This window comes from Coturnix japonica, chromosome 7 (assembly GCF_054131305.1).
Source record: "Coturnix japonica strain WE chromosome 7, WE-NBRP24, whole genome shotgun sequence".
NCBI classification, from domain to species: Eukaryota; Metazoa; Chordata; class Aves; order Galliformes; family Phasianidae; genus Coturnix; species Coturnix japonica.
This window is the reverse complement of record NC_140669.1, coordinates 21,973,816-21,993,835: the sequence shown is the minus strand read 5'-3', so window position 1 is coordinate 21,993,835 and position 20,020 is coordinate 21,973,816. Positions and strand designations below refer to the sequence as shown.

General features: G+C 35.9%; 1 protein-coding gene across 3 annotated transcripts in view; it reads left to right on the top strand.

Annotated features, from left to right (window-relative positions):
- PARD3B (par-3 family cell polarity regulator beta) overlaps positions 1–20,020 on the top strand; it is a 359,537-nt gene that overhangs the window by 179,005 nt on the left and 160,512 nt on the right. For 2 of the 3 annotated variants that reach the window (XM_015868265.2, XM_085553340.1), the window contains exons 14-16: positions 5,338–5,437; positions 7,441–7,556; positions 19,444–19,488. In XM_015868265.2, the coding sequence (XP_015723751.2) occupies positions 5,338–5,437; positions 7,441–7,556; positions 19,444–19,488 (261 nt within the window). The remainder of the gene's footprint in view (positions 1–5,337; positions 5,438–7,440; positions 7,557–19,443; positions 19,489–20,020) is intronic. The other variant, XM_085553339.1, reaches the window with a different exon arrangement.

Sequence of the window (20,020 nt, the reverse complement as noted above, 5' to 3'; positions counted from 1 at the left end):
AAGTGTAATATTCGTAAAGTATGCTTGCTTATTTTTAGCTAAAAGGAGAAAAATCTTCAAAGGTTAGAGCCTTTAAATCCCCTAACTTAGCTACAATGAGGTTGTTTAAATGAATGTACGAAGAACATCTGCATGTATGAGTATATGCAAAACATACCAGTAGGAGCTTTGAAGGCTGCATACTTTCCTGTTATCTTTCATTTCTAATGGCTTTCTGTACTATCTATTCAATTTGTACCTGGCTCAACGAGATACTAGATAGTTAAACAATTTAAATATTTGAGGTGATCTTGGTGCTCTTAAACATATCCTTCAAACCAAGCACATACTTCATGCTTAAATACTTTATGGTAGGGGAAAATAGATTTCTTGGTAGTTGAATTATGTCCGACTTTTCTTACTAAACAACTGTGGAACCTGGGTGGCCTGCAAAAAAAAAAAAAAAAAAAAAAGTAATTTCATACATGACTACAATGACTGTTGGAGGGGAGCTTTTAACCTAAAACCAGAGACTGTATCTGTGGCTCAAGAGGAATTCCCAGGTAATCCAGGAGTGAATCTTTTAAATGAAGATTGTCTAACTGTGATCAGAAAATCGGGATGAGTAGTTTGGATCACGTTCATAAAACAGTGTTTTCAGTAGACACTGTTTTAGTTGAAGTATAATTTAATGGTATGAAGATATTATAGCAGACAAGATATCTATTTTAAGGGCTTATGGTAATTGATTTGCCCAAAGATTTAGAGAGCTTCTATTCTGAAGAATTTTAAGAACAATCAGTGAAATTCTGTATGTATGTTTTTAATAGTTTTTCTTTCATTCCTGAGATACATACAGCATCAGACCTCAGCCTGCCAACCAATGCAAAACATTTTAAAAAATAAATTAAAGAATCACATTTTGTGGAGGCAAAAAAGGAAGAGCTGTGGATGGAACACAGAACGCTCCAGTTCAGATTTGTTTTCAGTTGTTTAGTTAACAGCTGAAAGTGTGTCTGAAATAGGATTCTAATATGAATTTTTTCAGGTGAAAGAGATTTTTGCTTCTTCATTAATCCTGTGTATTGTAGACATATTTCTCTAATTTCAAAGCCATAGTATTAATTACTGGAGGGCTATTCTTTCTGCTTTCCATGTCAGCCTGTCACTTGTTTCCAGTTACTGTCTCAAAAGCATTATTTACATTGTTTCTTATATAAGACCCTGAAGACAAATGTGAAGGCAAAGTACTGTTCATATGCACAACCTCATTTAACTCCGTTATGATCTTTAGGCTGTCTGTTAAAGAAATGAGTCACAGGCAGGGTACGCTTCTTATGGCAGGCAAGAACCAGCCCCCTGTTGTACACTGTTATGATGTGCCATCCAGATCTTGAATGTGAAGTTCCAGCTGGTACAGTATCACGTGCAAATAGTAATGAAAGGTAGAAGAGATTTTTAATGTAATTCTGGATCTAATGCAACAATTTAATGATATGAGTTGTATCAGGTTTAATAAAATGTCACTTTCTCAATTAATGTTTTCCAATAAGTTATTTCTATTATCATTCACTGCTCCTACTAATAAAACTCTTCTAAAAGCTCAGCAAAAATACACTTGAAGCTTGGCTTGCTAATACTGTTGTCTGTTTTAAAAGCCTTTTATTATACATGAGCAAGAAAAACTAGTGTCTAGGGAAAAGTAGTTATAGCCGAAACATTACATTTTTTTTCTTGCCTGTGGATATTTAAATAAAGGGGGAGGGAGTACTGATCCAATATTGAATTGCCAGTGTTTGTTCTGTTTTTTGCATGAATAATGCTTGCTGCCTTCAGGTCCTCACTTCTTTTGCTGCCAAGCTGTTGCACAGATTCAGTGGCTTTTTTTAGAAAAACCTCTTTGAGAAACAATACTTCAGTGCCAGCAGCTTTACATTTCTGGTGCTGAAAGATTACTGGAATGTGTTTCATTAGAGATTCTTACATATTTCTTATCACTCTCTATTATACACGGTTATAGGGAAATGCCATCATCTCTCTGCTTAAGTAGTAGAATAATCATAAAATACCTCTGCTGCCACTGACAGCTGAGTCTGAGGTTGTACAAGCATCAGTGTTTTCATACATGTGATAATGCCTAAATAGAAAAATTAAGAAGTTATATTTTACCTACTGTGTGTAGGTGTTACGTGTACCTTACAAAGGATCTCAAATCTGAGGGATAGTCTGAAAATACTGCCTCATATGTTGTTATGTTGGCCCATGACATCAGAGGTGGTGTGGCAGTAGAGGCTGAACTTTCCCACCAGTATTCCTTCACATGTTGATGTGTGTGTCACCAGCAGAGGGGCAGTCTGGCAGAATAGTGTCTGACATGGAAGTGTGTATGAAGCAAAGGTGTGTCATTGAACTCCTCTGAGTGGAAAAAAATGGCACCTGTTGACATTCATTAAGATTTGCTAAATGTTTTTGGAAGCCAGACAGGGGATATGAGCACACTGGAAGTTGGACTCTGTGGACAACGTTTTGCTAGTAGCAATACCATCATAGGAGCTGTGAAACAGTGGGTCACCTCCACTGGTGTAGAATTCTGTGAGCACAGCATCCAAGATTCTGTTCATTGGTGAAAATGCATAGCTGATTGTGTTGAATAAATCCTGAGCCTCTGACTTTCATAAGCTGATTCTTAAGAAGTAGATTTCCAATATATAATCTTATATTACTTTTTGAGCAACATAAGGATTTACTTTCCTAAACTGTTTAGTATCTGAAAACTTAGTGCATTTTGTTACCGGTTTAGCTGTTCAGGTCTCTTGGTATTGGCTAAGATCTTCTCTCATTTGATCCTACTTTAATTTTGTTAAACAGTGATTTAAACAGAATTTGTGATGTGACAAGCCAATTTCTGTGAGTCAGAGCTAATAAAACAATACAATCAGTACCATCCTCAACTATGATTGCTGTAGGCTGCTCAGAGGAAGAGGGTAAGACAGCAGGATAGGTAGGGTATGACAGCATCATGCATGTTTTAGGCTTTGAGTAGTTTCTGGTTTAGCAACTTCCTGAATGAGAAGTTCTGCATAGACCATCAAGCTTTTGGTACCTTCCTGTCTCTTTGCCCATTTGTCTCTCTCTCTCTTTTTTTTTTTTTTTTCCTAGCTTGGTTTCTAAAACATCGTCATGGCAATGAGAGCCATGAGTTTATTGCACAGAAAAGCTGCTGCTCTGTGTTTTTCCTAGATGTGCTACTTGATAATTACACTGTTACTTGTGTAATTGCCTTCTTGTTACTGTGTGTGTGACACAGCGAGAGCTTCTTTTTTTACCTTGTGCATACTTTTTATGGTTTCGTAGACTCCTTTTATCTCTCTTTTTATTGCTTGCTATTCTAGATGAAATAATCCCACTTCATGTCCAACTATCCTTACCACCTTTTCAGTATGTTTCTGAATTATAGGTACTACATCCTCTTTCAAATGGGTAGAATGAAAGCCTTACATGCTATTTTAAAATGAGACACACCATTAACTTGGAGAATGAGATGGAATGTTTGGACTTTTTTTAAGACTCTGAATGTCTCTTTACTTTTTGAATTCCCTTAGCATATATTCAAAGAAAGATCCAGCCCACTTCAATGTTATTGTTCCCGGGTGCCAGCCACCGATGAAATAGTCTTTGTGCATATGTCAAGAGTTTTCCCTTACTCCTGTGTGTATCACTTTGCAGTCACAAGCATGAAATTTCACCTATATTTTATTTCCTGCTTGCTGTACTGCACTGCTTTCTGCAGAGCTTCATAGTCAGTTTACTTTTGGCAATTCTGAATAATTTCACATGAGTAAAATCTTCTGATTCACATCATCTATCAGATCATTTAATTACATTGAACAGCAATCCTCCTTTTTTAAAATGTTCTTTTTACTGTAAGAACTCACCATATATTCCTGATGTTTTCTGTCCTTAAAGACCTGAAAGAATGTGATCTAAAGTAAGTCTGGGCATATGTATATTGGGAAGTTTATCAGATTTCTGTGCCACACTGACAATTCATTGTTGTTTTTTTTTTTTTTTTTAAGATCTGATTGGAGCTTTTCTCCTCACCTACCGACCTTCCGTTTACTCTGAGGAAGATCTCACTTCTCTGGGGTGGAGTTGGAGCTATTCCTTCTTTTTCTAATCTTTGGCATGCTGTCCAGACTAAAGGAGACTCATGGTTTAGAGGTTCCCTGAGCTACTAGTGCAGTTTTGTTGTTTTTGTTTGTAGTTCCCTAGAATTAAGCCAAACCAGCTTCAGTGTGCTTATGTAATAGACATCTTCTCTTGCAGTCTGGCTTAAGCTCCTCCCTTTAAACCATTTTTCTCACAAGTTACTCTCTGTACTAGGTTCAGTAGTTAGTAGCACTAAGACTAGCACTTTTAGGTAGCATTGTGCAAAGAACCAACGTATTCAGTGCAGCAAACCAGGTTACATGAAAATGTGATAGGTAACTGTTAAATCATTCTCTTCCATTGAAACCCAAGGTTTATTAAACGTACTTTTTTCCTAGTGAAGCTTCATAGGGTTGAAGATGTATTCTACATTGAAAAATGTAGAGGCTTCTTATAAGATCAGACCTTTATATTGAAAGGCTTGAATTTACAGGATGGTAATGAACTGGCCTGCAGCGGGCACAGCACTCATATTAAATGCTGCATGTATGTAAGTGTTGTTGCTTAGCAAACCACTGAGGGTTTAATTGAGTAGTTCGTGTTTTTCTTGGTTGGAAGTAATTTTCTGGTGTGAACAGAATGTCTTCTGTAGAGGTAAAGAAGAAATTGCCTTAATAGCAGGAAAATGAAGATTGTAATTCAGAAATACCTCTTTCTTCTCTTTGGCATGGAATAACAGCATTTTTTCTTCTCCTGAATTCTTTGTTGAGAAGAGCTCTCTGCTGTACATGAAGGATGGTAAATGCTCCCTGTCAAAGGAAATTAAAGCATGAACTTCAACTCAGTGGTGATGCAGCTGTACAGTAGACATGAAAATTTCTTACACTCAACTTCACCATAAGCAGAAAGTTTCCCTGTATTTGTCTTTAATTATGCATATGCAAATCTGAAAATCAGCTCTTCAGGAAATCCCAAGGGGCATATTTTCTGCTTGGTATGATTTTAATTCTAGTTTAGTTAGTTTAGGGATTTGAATAATTTGTGAGTCATTTCAGAATTGCTTACAGCCTCCCAGTCCAGTTATTGATCAGCGAACTGGTATCACAAATTCTTTATACAGTTTGGTTTTTTTTTTTAATTTTTTTTTATTTTCTTTATCTTTTTTTTTTTTTTTTTAACACAGACACCCCATTTTTTTCTTAATTTCAGAGTTGCCAGTGTCTGACTGTGGCAATTGTGAAAATGAAACTCCTCCACCTCTGCCACCACACCCTAGTGAGGATCTGCTGAATGAGGATCATAACCATAGGTTGGAGTTCATCTATTCTTCATATTTACAGCCTTGATTGCTAATTTATGATTGTGATAGTGCGGTTCTAATCAATTTTAAAATTGCTTATTATTTTGCAAGAATTTGTACTATTGTTTTTACAGTCATCTGATCCTTTCATACAAGCTGACAATGTTTTTCTGGCATTTAGTGCTTTCCTTGTACGCTACTCTGTGCCTCCCCTTTAACGTCTGTGGGTCAGATACTGAGCATGTGGCTAGTAAAACAAAAATAATCCAAAAGTATAAACCCAAATAAAAAGAAGTGAGGCTTAGGTACAGTGACTGAAGTCACTTAAAGCTTTAGAAGCCCTAATCAAATTCACTGTGTAGGAACATGAATCTTCTTACACAGCATCTCAGCCAAAGAAATCTTTGAGCTTAGGAAATTGTTTCACTTAGTGTGAACATTTAAATGTATAGGGAAAAAAAGTTAACAATGAACATCTTGCCAATTAGAAATGAGTTGAGTAGATTATTCAGATATTTTAAGAACATCTTTTTTTAAAGTGCTTGATGTGCTTGGTGTCAACTACAGGCCTTAATTTCCTTTGCTAAGTACAGATGTAGTGCAAAGAAAAAAAAGTAAAAGTGATAAAGTTCATGCTGTGACTTATCCCATGACTTAAGAGCATGGAATTCTCTCAGGGAGCACAGGTTACACCATACTTCATTCAGCCTACTGTACTTTCAGTATGGGAAAACTGAGCATTGAACATGGTTTTCTCATTTTGTGTAGTCACATTGTATTTGAGATAGTCATGTGTCCTATCTTGTTTTAATGGAAAGCGGGGAGCATACCTTTCAACAAAAGCTTAGCTGTACTTCTGTCCTTGTGTGTATTGACATGGTTACAAACTGATCTTTAAATGACCAATTGCAGATAGTATCAGAGAACACAGGTTTATTTTTGTATCTAAGGCTACCTCAAGTTCTGCCTTATACTAACAGTCAGTAATTTCATTATAGTGATTTCATAATTTTTTGTCTCCCAAGCATGTAGGTATGACATGGTAAACAAGAAATAAATAAAACTCTGCTTGGACTAATGGAAGTCAACATTGAATTCCCAGCTGCACTTGTTTTCTAGAATCAATTGCTAATTTTTCTGCAAGCTGGGAGCAAAAACATTCCCTTAAATGATGATGATGTATTCGGAGGATGATGTATTTAAAAGGCCCCTTCTGCCTCCTTGACTTTTTTTTCCCCAGTGTTGTATTGGTTTTCCACTTGGATCATAAGTTGTGTTGAAATTGAATTGCTATGGAAAGTCAAGCAGTTTTCACTTGAAATGAATTATGGTGAAACGAGCAAACTGAAAGTTCTACAACAACAAAAATGCAGGAAAATTTTTGATGCTGTAAAACTGATTTGATTGAAGAGTTCAGAAATGACTGTTTTAATTTTGGAAGTTTTTGATTATATATTAAAAAAAAATAATCAAGTATTTAAAAGCAAAAACTACCCATTATCTTAGGATTCTTCATAGAATTATGATGCCCTCTGTAGGACCGCCAATCATTAGCCTCAGCCAAGTGTGAAGTGGCTGTATGCTTCTAGAACAATTTTAGATTAACAGATGAAGAACATTTGGAAGAGGTACATTGGTGATATTTTTTTTTTCTCCAGCTTTCAGTAGCATATTATTTGGAAATGCAGTGGTAAAATGGAACTAACCGAACACACACACACACTGTAGCAAGTACTTGTATGTTCCTGCTTTCTTCTGCTTAATAAACTAGGAATTGTGTAAAAGCAGCAGTTATCTCTAAACATTTACATTTGTATTTGCATTTGCAATGAAAAACAAGTGACTAGAGGTGCTAAGTCTCACAAAGGAAACTTGAGGATCAATAACTGATATTAAAATGCGTGGCTGCAAGCAACTGGAAAGAAGAAACACATGTATAGTGTGCATGTTTTAATTAGATCGCTTGTTTTGAGCTGGTGCCTAAATATTTTACATCATCTTTTTTTCTGCAGCCCTACCATAAATTCAGCAATGTATTTAGCAGATCAGCACATCAACTTCACATCTTTGACACCAGCCAAGCAGTCTGAATCAATTAATCTGAAAGCCTCAAAAAGCATGGATCTGGGTAAGAAGGGGCGGGGTGACATGTAGGTCAGCTTTTTAGCCTCAGCACATCTGTACCACCTCTGTTTCTTGCTTTTGTTTCTTAAATGCAAACATTAGAGAGTAAGTTCTGCAGAGGAGCTGTGGTGATGGGGACAGTGTTCTTCCTCCTGTAGCATCTTAATTGCATGTACCCTTTTCAGGTACATACAAGAAGAAAAGCATATTTCTCTTTTCTTAAAGGTCTCTCTATCTATTGTATTGAAATTTTCCTGAGGAAAAGAAGGGACCTTTTGTAAAAATGGGGAGAAAGAATAACTGTACAAATTTTGTTTGTGTAAAAATATAGCAAAACAGCAATAATAATTGTTTTTTTTTCATGTAAAATGTAAATGATTGGCAAACTACTGTGGACAAAGGCTAACTTTCTTAAAACAAATTGTGTGTTTTTCATCGACTATGACAAACACAGGCAATCAAAGCGTCACAGTAGATCTTTATAAATGCTTAAAGAGTGGTAAGGTTATGGTCCTCTACTCATCAAAGCTGTGCAGAAAATCTTACAGGCTGGGTGAAACAAAGTAAATGGTATAAATATTAATATTCATAAATTTGTATATTATATTATATATGTGTAATATAATAATAATATAAACATTATATATGTGTTATAATAATATGTTTATATTATTTATTAATACTTATAAGTAAATATTAATAAAGCATATTTGAGTGAAAAATTGGGGGGTTATTGCAGCTGAAAACTACGTCATGTTTTGATGATAGTTCAAGAAAAAAATTGCAAGGTTCTTAAGCCGTGAAGAATCAGAAACCAAATAAGCATGCCTTTTGCCTTCTGGTTCTTTGTGGCACTAGTCCTTCATCTTTCCTTTTCAGATTAAAGAGTTGAGGGCAGTGACCTAGAGAGCTATCATTAAGGTGTGTTTAACAATAGATTTGTGTTTTGTTGGATCAGACTTCATAAGCAATGAATATATTCTTATATTGTGTTGGGATAACCTTTTGTGGTAGTTTTTCTTTTTTCTTGAAATGTTCATATTTGGTCTTAGTTTTTGTACTGTTGATTTTTATTGTCTTAATCTTGTAATATTTTTTTTATGTACCATTAAATGTGTGTGCTTATGTAATGGAGTGCTAGGAAGTTGAAACAGTTACTAACACATGGTATGGATGATTTAGGGCAGTTTCTAAGGGAAATAACACTTCAATTTTGAAGTTACTGCATGACCTGACCAGAAATGTCTTTTTTTATTTTTTTATTTTTTTAATTTTTTTTATTTTTATGTTCTCTTGTTGTTGTTTAATGTTACTGCACGTACTGAAGAAAGAAATGAGATTTTAGACCTGACTACTTTGTTCTTCATGTAGCCAGCACCTGGATGCTGTTCTGTACAACCTACTATACAAAACCTGCTTTAGCAGTAGGTCTTAGGGAGGTGAACTAGGTGATTTTCCAGGTTCCTTCCAGCCCCTACTGTTGTGTGATTCTGGAAGGTAGAAAACATAGTGTTCAACTTTACAGAGCCTACAGTTCCCACAGAAGTCATTCTGAAAAAATGCTTGTAAGCAGCAATATAATATTAGTCAATGAGAATGTGCTTGAGAGCATGTTCTGAACTACCAGGTAGTTTGCACTTCCTTTACTCCAGTTCTGTGTTCATTTAAATTGTAAGATTCAAAGCAGTATGAGCAATTTGCTTTTGATACACCCGTGATGCTTTGAGAATGTACCTGTTTTACTAAAATTGTAGTGATTAAAAAATAAAAATGTGTGTGTAGATTTCCTTAATGTCTAAAAATAATAATAATAATTGTTGCTTGTAGAAGGTAATTGTTGAAAATGCAAGTAAAACCAAAGGTGTAATGATCAGTCTGATCGGAGACACTCATGTTTTATCCTTCTTGTGCGTAGTGTTGCGATAGACTTGTGTATTCTGAAGGTAAACTGGACAGGATTATTTAAAGAGCTGGTGGAAGGAATACAATGCAAATGCACACATGAAGATTCTTTTTGCTGTCTTTTTTGTTTGTTTGTTTGTTTTTAAAGAAAAAAAAGAAAAAAAGCAAATTATTACTTTATTAAGGAAATGTGCCTGATATTAATCATTTTGTTAAGGCTGCTAGTTACTTACTGGGGAAAAAAGCCTTATAAAGAAACATGAGTATTTCTACCTGGTAGAAGAATAAAGCTAGGATCTTTTACAAGCATTCTTTAGTAAGTGGTGAACCTCTGTGTTCAGTTTTCTACTTTATGAAATTATAATATATATAATATATATTATACTTTATATAATATATATTATACTATATATATAATGCACACTCCAAAGTGTATTTTTGGAGAAGAGAGTTATTATTTTGCTTTTATATTTCGTGTACTATTTAACTGCAGTCATCACCCATAGCAAGTTCTCATCCCAACATGCTGCTGAGTACCCATTATTGATTTCAGCTGAAGATTGCCAGCACAAAAAACAAAGTTGCAAAGTGCTGCTGTGTTTATTTTTCAGATGCAGAGTTGTAGGTTCTGTGAATGACTTGTTGGTACCCCAAAGAAACTTTATAGCAGATTCAGTAACAATGGATATTTTTGCTATATAAAGGTGTAAGGTTCAGAAACTGCCTGGATATCTTTAGACAAAAACAACATCCTAGTATCTTTACAACAGAATTGATGTAATTTAGAGTATAAATGTGAAATGTGTACTGCTATCCACTGGGAAATCATTGCACTTTACTTTGGGATATGTTTACAATACAACAGTTGTGTAGTTATGAGATGAAAATGGCGTGGATTACGTGACGGTATCACCTTAAGAAGGATCATGAAAGGCAGGTAACAAGTTTAAACATGAGAATCTAGGCACTGCTGCAGACTGCAAACCTAAAGACTGTATACTAAATTTCTTAGACTGGGAGGTGATGAAATTACAAAGTAAGGATCTTCTCATTTTGATGAGGGTTGATTTGTGCTCAAAAGGCAAATTTGTTAAATAAAGACCAGTGTGTAATTATATGGATTCACAATAGACACCCATTTAAAATCATTGTTTCTTTTCAGCTGTATATATGTTGGTGACTCCAAAAGTAATGCCTCCTATTTACTTCTGCGGAAGCTACAGAAGATTCAAAGAGCACAATCACCTTGTTTGACAGAGCAAATTCTGAGCTGCAAAACACTATTTTTCAACAGCCATCACTATTAGCTTTGCATATTTGCCAACAGTGAATAAGAGTATGCCTGTCATGCTTGTAAAAATATGTATGGCTGTCTGGAACATGGATTATCTTTTGCTCCACTGTCACTACTGCTGTTTACAAAATCATAATCATTGTGGTTGTAAATTAATGCCCTATATATACCCTCACTAAAGAAAATTAATGTAGGATTGTACAGTACTGTTAGCACATAGCATCACCATTCCATGTATCAAATCTTGCAATGATTGCAATTGCAGTGAGAGCTTAAGTTAATTATGAGTAGGAATAAATGGTTTGGTTTGTTGATGAATGGCATGTTTCTGTGTTGTTGATAGGACAGCTGGACAGGAGCAGAAGACATGAACCGCTGCCACTTGATTGTTCAGGCAGGACTCGTGTGTGTGCCGGAGTTGTATGAACTGGCATGAATAAAAATTAGCAGTGGTGTGTTTGATGGTCTCCATTTAACTGCAGATGAGTCAGATTTTGCTTGTATGCACTTGAAAAAAAAAAAAATAAAAAAAATCAGTATGCATGTGTGGGATACTGTTGTATAATACATGTAAAAAAAAAAAAAAAAAAAACCAAACAAAAAAACAACAGCAAAAAAAATTTGAAGCAGATATAGCGGTTGTGTGGTAGTTGCAGAAAATTATACCTGGTGTGTATAGATGTCTTCATACCAGGTGTATGAGGGCAGCTGAAATGTTTGCAGTGTGTCTTGATCACTTTAGCATCCATCCTTGAGGCAGCGGTCAAAGGCTTCTTAAAATTTACTGTTTAATTCAGAATGTTTGGGTACAGATTAGTTCTGTCTCAGCTACAAGTCCTAATGTGCTTCCCTGCTGCTGAGTTAAGGCAGTGACAGTACTTCCAGGTTTAGTGGTAGAGTCCATATCCTGTGTCCTAAGGTATACATTTTCTTTGCCTTGTCTAATTTCATTTTGAACTGGTGACAAAAGAACACCATCACACATTTCCTTTTATTAATCATGGCACATGAAAAAGCATTCAATTGGTCGCGTGATTTCTTATGGATGGCAGGGCTTGAATATATTAGCAGGAAAATGAAGTTGCCTTTTTACCATGATTTCAAGAATTTGTGCAGTCCAGCCAATGTCTGATTTGGATTGCTTTCTTGTACTGATTAGATTTAGACTGCTTGCCAAGTCCAGACCTGTGCTTACAGCACCATATCAAAAACTAGTGAAACAAATTCAGAAATGCTGGAAATAAATTTGGTGTTGTGCCTTACCACTTCAAGAGTAAGTGGTACTTTCTTTCATTTAATTGCAGATGAAAATGAAGAAATCAATGTCTTCTATACAATGCATTGGAATGACCATTTTTCCTTTCCTTCTATACACACAGATTTTCCCACATATTAGCATGCTTTTCTAGGGAAAAAAAAGAAACATTTCTGTCTAACAGTTCATCAGAATTCTTTTTCAGTAGTGTTTTTTCTGTCTTTCAACTACATTACAAAGGAGACAGAAGACCAATATGGATTTTATTGTGTTGTATTAAAAGAAAAAAAGAGAAAAAGGAAGGCAAGAATATTTATCTCCAGCACTTTTATTTTCCATAAATCTTTATGCACAGGAATGATTCGGGTTATGCAGAAATAGAACTGTAGCCATGGGAATTGTATTCAAAAACATGGAAGCATGGCTTGTTTTAACCTGAAGCAGCATGAAATTGAATCATATGAGTATATAGCAATTTTGTTGTATGTCAATTCAGGGAATGTGCTTTGTAGATTTTTATTTAAAGATGTTGGTATAATGACCCATGACCGCTACCCCAAGGTACTCTATTTTCCTTTCCCCATGAAGAAAAAACCCATAGGTCCTAACTGATTAAGCTCTAAAGCCTTAAGAAGTAGTAATATCCTTTACTTCATTTTAAGTGTGAGTGAAATATGATTTGCTAAAACAGAATTTGACCTTGGTGCATATTTATTGAAGATATCAGCCAACTTCATTTATATACTTAAGAATAATTATTAATTGAATATGCAAGATATGAGGTATTGGAGTATTCTGCCACAAAGCCACTATATTAGTGTATGCTCATTCCTTTGTTTACAAAGGAGTGTATTAGATAATGCTCCAGAAGAAATGCTATCCAGAAGATAATTCCTCCTTTTAGGACACTTTGAAATAAAGTGATGCTTGTAGAAGAATATGGGAAATACAATTGATACTGTTATCAGCTACTTTTGTAATTGACTCTAAACCAGGCTATCCTTATTCTGATTCCAAACTTGGATATTGTAATAAATATCTCAAAAGATAGCCACATGAAAGCTAAGCAGAACTGATGGGGACTGCTCTGCAGTTAAAGCGATGATTTGATTCATATGCAACAGAAAGAATACTGTTAGGAGGTTTCCGAAAGTGTTTTGCTATTTTAAAATCTTTTTTTTTTTTTTTTTTAACCAGGTTATATTTATGGAAACAACCTTAAAAACTGCATTTAGAAGTTAGTTATAGGAACATTGCTGTTGAGAAGTTGGGCCAGAATTTGAATACGATTTTCAGTGTTATTGGATTATAATGATAATATAACAATCATCTCTCGGAGCGAAAGGCTTCTCAGAAATGAGGATGTCTTAAGTTTAGGAAAACCAATGATGTGCATGGCTGTGGTTGTCTTAGGAATCAAAGGCCAGAAAATACTTAAGTAGTTTTTTTAGCTCATGTCATGAACAGCTTTATAGTACTGCCAGATACATCTTTTCTGAGATTAGAATAAATACATCTTTTCTCAGACTGCAGAATAAATCTTTTTAAATGAACATGACATAGTTTGCTTAGTTTATATAACTTTCTAATTTCATATCTGCAAGTAGGAAATTAAACAAAGGGTTATTAAGTAATAAGGACACTGTGAGGCTAAACTGAAAATGAGATTATTCTGTATGTTAAGAAATATTTTCAGCAAGGTCACTTCTTTTACTCAGTTCAGCTCCAAGTCTGTGTTGATGCATTTGAGGGGAAGGTGAATTGTGGCAAAAGGATGTGTGTAGACAAGTTGGAGTGTTTAGTTTCTTTGACTGGTTTTGTAGAAACCTCTTAGGATTCAAGAATGCTGCAGAGCTGACTGGGGATGTCAGATGTACTGCTGGTGTTAGAGCTGAGAGAATGGTAATGTGGTTTTGGTGGTAATTTCTTACAGAACTTTAGTCTCAGCTTGAAGTAGGTTGATCTTTTAAGGTACTTGTACAATTGAAGTGCTAGTGGGTGAAAATAGCAATTAAATTAGTGTATAGTTACTATAAGAAAGTACAGATAATAATGAAGTCATATTTTCAAGTCAGTTTTAAGAACACTTAGTTTTAAGTCTGTTCCCTATCAATGTTCTCAACAAATGAATGACAGATTAGATTAGGAATTTGTGGTTTAACCCTGGGAGTGTGGAAGACGTGTTAATGATGTGTGGAAGAAGTGTAGTGGGGGAGCTGGATCAGTTTCAGCCCTGTACAGTTTCACTTGAACAGAGGTGAGAAGAGATTAGAGGGGACAACAGAGGTGTAAAAGAAGCAGTGATGGCATCAATTAGCAGTGTAACCTTCAAGAATGAGAGATTCTTATGCTACTGGAAGAAAGTGAATAATTTGTATAATGCTGGCAGTGAAATTGTAAAACAACATTATTTTCTGAAAATAGAAAAATTTCCATTTAAAGATACATGTGTCTAGTGTGCAGCATCAACTGTACTGATGGTTCTTAAATGACACGTAGTAGAGACAGCAAACTTAGACTTTAGTAATTTCCTTTCTATCTGCTGATGTCCCAGGTGGAGACTAGAGATGAGTGGTGCCCATCAGGGTTCTGCACTGGGATGAGCACTGCCTATTGTTTTCAGTGTTAACATGGGCAATGAAATTGAATGCACACTCAGCAAGTCTGTGCATGTCACTGAGCTGAGAGGTGCAGCTGACACCCTGGAGGGAAAGAATAACATCTAGAGGGACCTGGACAGGCTTGAAAAGTGAGCCCACACAAAACTCAAGAAGTTCATCAAGACCAAGTTCCAAGGTTGTGCACTGAGGTTGGGGCAATTCCACATACCAGTACAGCCAAAAAGATTTGAGAGCAGCACTGCAGAGAAGGACTTTGAGGGTACTAGTGGATACATCAAAAGAAATATGGCCAACAGATCAGTGAAGTGATTCATCCCTTCTACTCCACCTTCATTAGTTGCCTGAAACCAGCTGTGGGGCTCTAAGCACAAGAGACTGTCTTAGAATAGGTCCAGAGGAGGCCACAGGGATGCTCAGAGGGCTGAAGCACCTCTGCTATGAGGACAGGTAGAAAGAGATTGTTTTTCCCCAGGGAGACTTCATTGCAGCCTTCCAGAACTGAAAGGGGATCTACAGGGAAGGATGAGGGAGGCTCTGTAAAGTTTCATTACCATTAGCACAGAGTAGAGGAAATTACTGAAGGAAAAGATTTTAAGACTATGCAAGTTTATCCTTCTTACCACTCTCAGTTTATCAGTTCAGTAGATTTTGATATCAAAGTCTGTGGTCTTTGTATACAGAACTACAGTGAAAACCCGGAACAGCCAACAGCATTTTCGAAGTGATGGTTGTGAGCCAGCATTTGACATTCTCTGTGAGTAATTTATGTCACTCCTAGAAGGGGAAACATTTCACCAATAAATATGGCAGGAGAATTATGTCATTGGCACTATCATTGACTAAAATTAATTGATGATGCAGTGCCTTCATTATGCTGAAAGGACTGGGTACAAATACAGTCCACTGGAAAAAAAACAGTGACCAATTTGTCACCTTTCTTTATTTTCTAATGTTTATGCCATAGAAACTGACAGATTCTAAGAAGCATAGAAGCACCATTTGTGCATGTGATTTGGGAATATGTCCATTGTTAATTAACTGTAAGAAATTTTGTATTGGGCTTCCAACCAACTGATAATGGAAATTTGTTCTCCAGGAAATACTTTTTAGGCACACTTCTTATTTCCCATTTATTGTAATTTTTAGTCCTTGTTTGCTTCTTTTTTGAGTGCAGAACTACAGTTGGGTTTCAAAGGCATTTGTTGGTTTGTCCAAGAGAAATTTTAGATGTGCAATTTAACTTCCACTCATTAGAGGATTTAAGTAGCTATTGGGCAGTGTGGCAAATCATTCAAAAAAGACACTGAGTTGAAGAGTGTTACCCTGCATCTTATGAATAGCAGTGACTCCTTGTTCTGGGGGATAGATAGGATAATTGTATAAAGAAAAAAGAAGAAAATCTATTTTCACAGCTGGCTGCAGCATTCCTTTGTGCTTCCCTAAACAATAGTTTGGAAGCAGTTTGACCTTTCAACTTGGTATGTGTTTAGATGCAAACTCTTTTTGAGGCAGCAGATAGGATTTGTTGTGTACAGAACCATTGGCAGTCATGCAGGTTACATTGGTTATCTTCGGTGGCGCACAGAAATGGCAACCAAAAGATTATATGAAGGATATGGATGCTTTCTGGTTGCTTTTACTGCTGCTGAGCAATACTGCCTGGTTTCTTAAAGCAAAGCAGCCTTGTAGAAAATTACCATAGGAAATTCTAATACAACTGATTATTCCTTACTTACAGCTTGTTTGGTTTTTAACATTTTGTTTTGGTTGTTGGCATTTGCTTGTCTTAGTAATATTCTATTTTATGTACTCTGCACTCCTGCTGGTCCCCCAAATCATTCTAATTTAAAGCACTGGCAATGACTGTGGGTCTGGCTTCTGTGATGACAGTCCAGCTCCTAAATAGTAGAAGTTGGGTTTAAATGAGCTCGCATGTTTTATGTTCCCAAACACTGATAACTTCATAAACTAACATCACCTGGAATTCAGGGGCATTTCAAAATGTAAATTGCTTGAATGATCAGTTCAGGAGAATTTTCTTCTTTGATTGTATAAACTTCATTGCACTAATCTCTCCCTGATAGTTTTTAATGTATTGGCTGCAACAATTCTAGCTCACGAATATGCAGTGTTCAGAGTGTTCCCATTAAAACAGTTGCAGTTGAAATTTTGTTGTAAATATCTTTCTGATGCACGCCAATCCAAATACTGTGAATTCTGACTGTGATCCTCTTGAGCTGAAGTTTTTTCGTAGTTAGTTGCATTGCAATTTCTTTTTGATGTTGCAGTAAGAAAATGTTTCTTTTTACTGGAGTGTTGAGAGTAGGCAGTATATTTTACTTCTTTAAAATCTTTTGTGTGCCTTTCTGCAAGGGTGAACCAATATTAGTGTGAACTTAAGAAATATATTTCTATTTAGCACTTGCGTTTTTCCATAGTCAAGAAGAATTGCCAGAGAAATATTACTTCTGTTGTAAGTGACCAATTGCATTCTGAACATCATGCAAAGCAGTACTCAAAAATGCTGTTTTGTGGAACAGTGTCTTACATATTTGATAAAATCTCCAGTTCCAAAAATTTCAACTTATGCATGCATAAAGTGGTTGAAAATGGCTATTTATTTCCCATTGTCCTTTCCTTCTTTTCTGTCATCTTCTGTTTGTTCCCTAAGGAAAAGGGATGCTAATGAGTGGAATTCTCAAACAGCAGACGTGTCTGTGCCACTCTGTTCTAATGAGAGGTGGATACCCTCCAAGTTACTGCCTAGGCTTAATACCTTATGAAATGAAAAACATCTCATGGAAAGGCCGACATTTTGCACAAACTGATATCAATCTTCAATTTTTCTGCCCTGCAGTTTGCGTGTGTTTAAATGCATAATGCTAACCTTGTTTCCTGGTAGGATTATTTTTCATTTCCTAATCATTTTATTCTTTCTTCTTTCCCTCCAGTATTAAAATCTAATTTTTGCATGTGAGGCTGGTCTGTACAGTATGATTAACTCAAATGGTTTTACCCCTTCTAATAACAAAACTTAGTTTCAGGCAGAGCCAGGCATCAGCATGGTTTTAAGAAATGCTGTGAACCTTGGGATCTGTTATTTTTCAAGCTCCTATGTAGTGTAATGTAGCCTACCCCAACTAATTATCATTTATTACAGTGACTGCCGTTAGTGACTGCTATAATTAAAGTTGCATATCAGTTTCCATTATAATCCTTTGTTTTCACACAGTCATATGACTTGCCAAAGCATTAGCCTTTAGGACAAAAGTTTTCCATGATAGTGCTCTCCTCAGAGGTAAATTCTGGGGGAGAGAGGAGGAAAAAGAGTTGTAATTGTCTTATAGAGAATCCTTGTCTGGGCTTTTTGAGTTGTGGGATCAGCTAAATTGTGTAGCAAGAAGCTGAATAGATGCCATCATTTCAGGGTACTAGGAAAACATAGAAGTTAAAGGATAAGGAATACAGAACTACCTTGAATTTTGACAACTCTCACTGTATCGCCTTTCATTATCTCTGCATAACACTGCAAACAGTTGTTAGTCTTACTTTATTTGCATCTACATCTCATAGCATCATTTAATGATGTTAATTTTTGTGATGAGAAATGTTTTGGCAATCAGCTTAGAGAAGTAGATCTGAGATACAACAGTCAGGTGTTGATTCTTGATTCCAGTCCTAAATCTGGTGCTGGTTTTTGGGTAAAAAGCTTTTCTAAAAGTGAGATGGGGAGGGTAGTATAAGAATATTTTCTATGATTATTTTCCTTGTAATAGCTGTTAAATGTCAATAACTGCTGCAAAGCTCTTCCCTAGTTAGAAAATGACATCTTCCTGTACCACTGCAGATAACCCCATCTGCAAACTTTTTATGGTGACCACTACATAAGGAATGTGTAAGTTCACATTTACAGTGGTTTGAGCATGACTTGACAATTTATTACATTGTATAAAGAAATCACATTTTAAGGTATAATATAAGGGAGTGCTTGGGCAGACAGAGTGAAGGATAAGCTTTGAAGCCTAACATTCATTTCCTGTTCTTGTTTTATCATCCCTAACATTACATTTGCACCATTTCTTTGCATAGAATTCATTTTAAGAAATAGTGATTAGTTCTTCCAGCCAGCCCTCTGGGACAGTGTATTAATTATTTTCATGAGATATATGATAATAAACTGAAATACAGTAGAAATGACTATTTTTGTTACATTCAGAAATTGTTTCTCCACTACTCTGTCTGCAAACTGTTACTGCTATAAACATCTGTCTTTATAAGGATGCTGTGAAATTCTACACAGGTATGATTAACTGAAAAACAAATCAGGGCATCACAAAAGCACAAGCCTTTAGAAAGATGATATTTTTGGAGACCTCAGTGTCTGCAGAGGGTCCTGTGAGTCAGTGAGATGTCCTGTGCATGAGAAGCTTTCCACATCTGGATTCTTTTTACCAATTGAAGTCTTTGATCTGAAAGTGTTACAGCTCTCGTATGCCCTGTAATTTGTCTGGCAAGATGAGTTATTTACAAATGCAATTGCTCTTCTGACAACTCAGTTTTGAGCGTGTAAGTGCTGGGGTCCTGATCTGTAACCCACAAGGACTGCTTTTATTGGATTCAGTGAGCTTTGATTCAGGTTTCTGGCCTTTGAAGCGCCCCAGGTGGATTAGGTGGGTAAAAATAAATATTTTTTTTTTTACAAATGATTATTATTTAAAGATTTAGGCTGGTGTGCATCTGAAATAATTTGACAGTGCTTCAAAGGCATATGAATTTCAATAGGTTTCTGATCTTTGTGTCTTTTCTTTTATTCCTACAGTGGCAGATGAAAGCAAAGTTGGTTCCCTGGCCGGACACAGATCAGGTAAGCTATTCTGTTTTGGAGGAAAAGCCAGCAGTTATATGGCCATTAAATGAAGTCAGCCTACACAAACTGTGGTGCCTAAATGGATTGCAAATTAAGTCATTACTTCGTATTCCTTAATTCTGGGTTGTGCAGCAATGAATTAATAATATTCTTTGCCAAGCAGCATATGTAGCTGAGTCATTTTCAGGAACAGATATATCTCTTTTATTTCAGCTCAGGTGTTGCTAACTGAAGAAAATGAGGGTTCACACATCATGTTGTGGCTTAAACAATAGAAACTTTGAAGAACGTGGTTTTTCTTTTTCTCCTTGCTTCAAGTTCCACTTCCACTACCAGAATTACTAAAGATAACACACACCAAAAAATAATTCTACAGTTAAAAAAAAAAAAGTTTTTCCTTCCATCATGCTTTTGCCATAGAGATTACTGTTACCACACCACAGTACTGTACAACTTGCAGTTCTTAAAGGAACTTTTAAGGAAATGCTGTAAGACTGTAATTTTTCACAAGGCACGGATAAGCTGACAT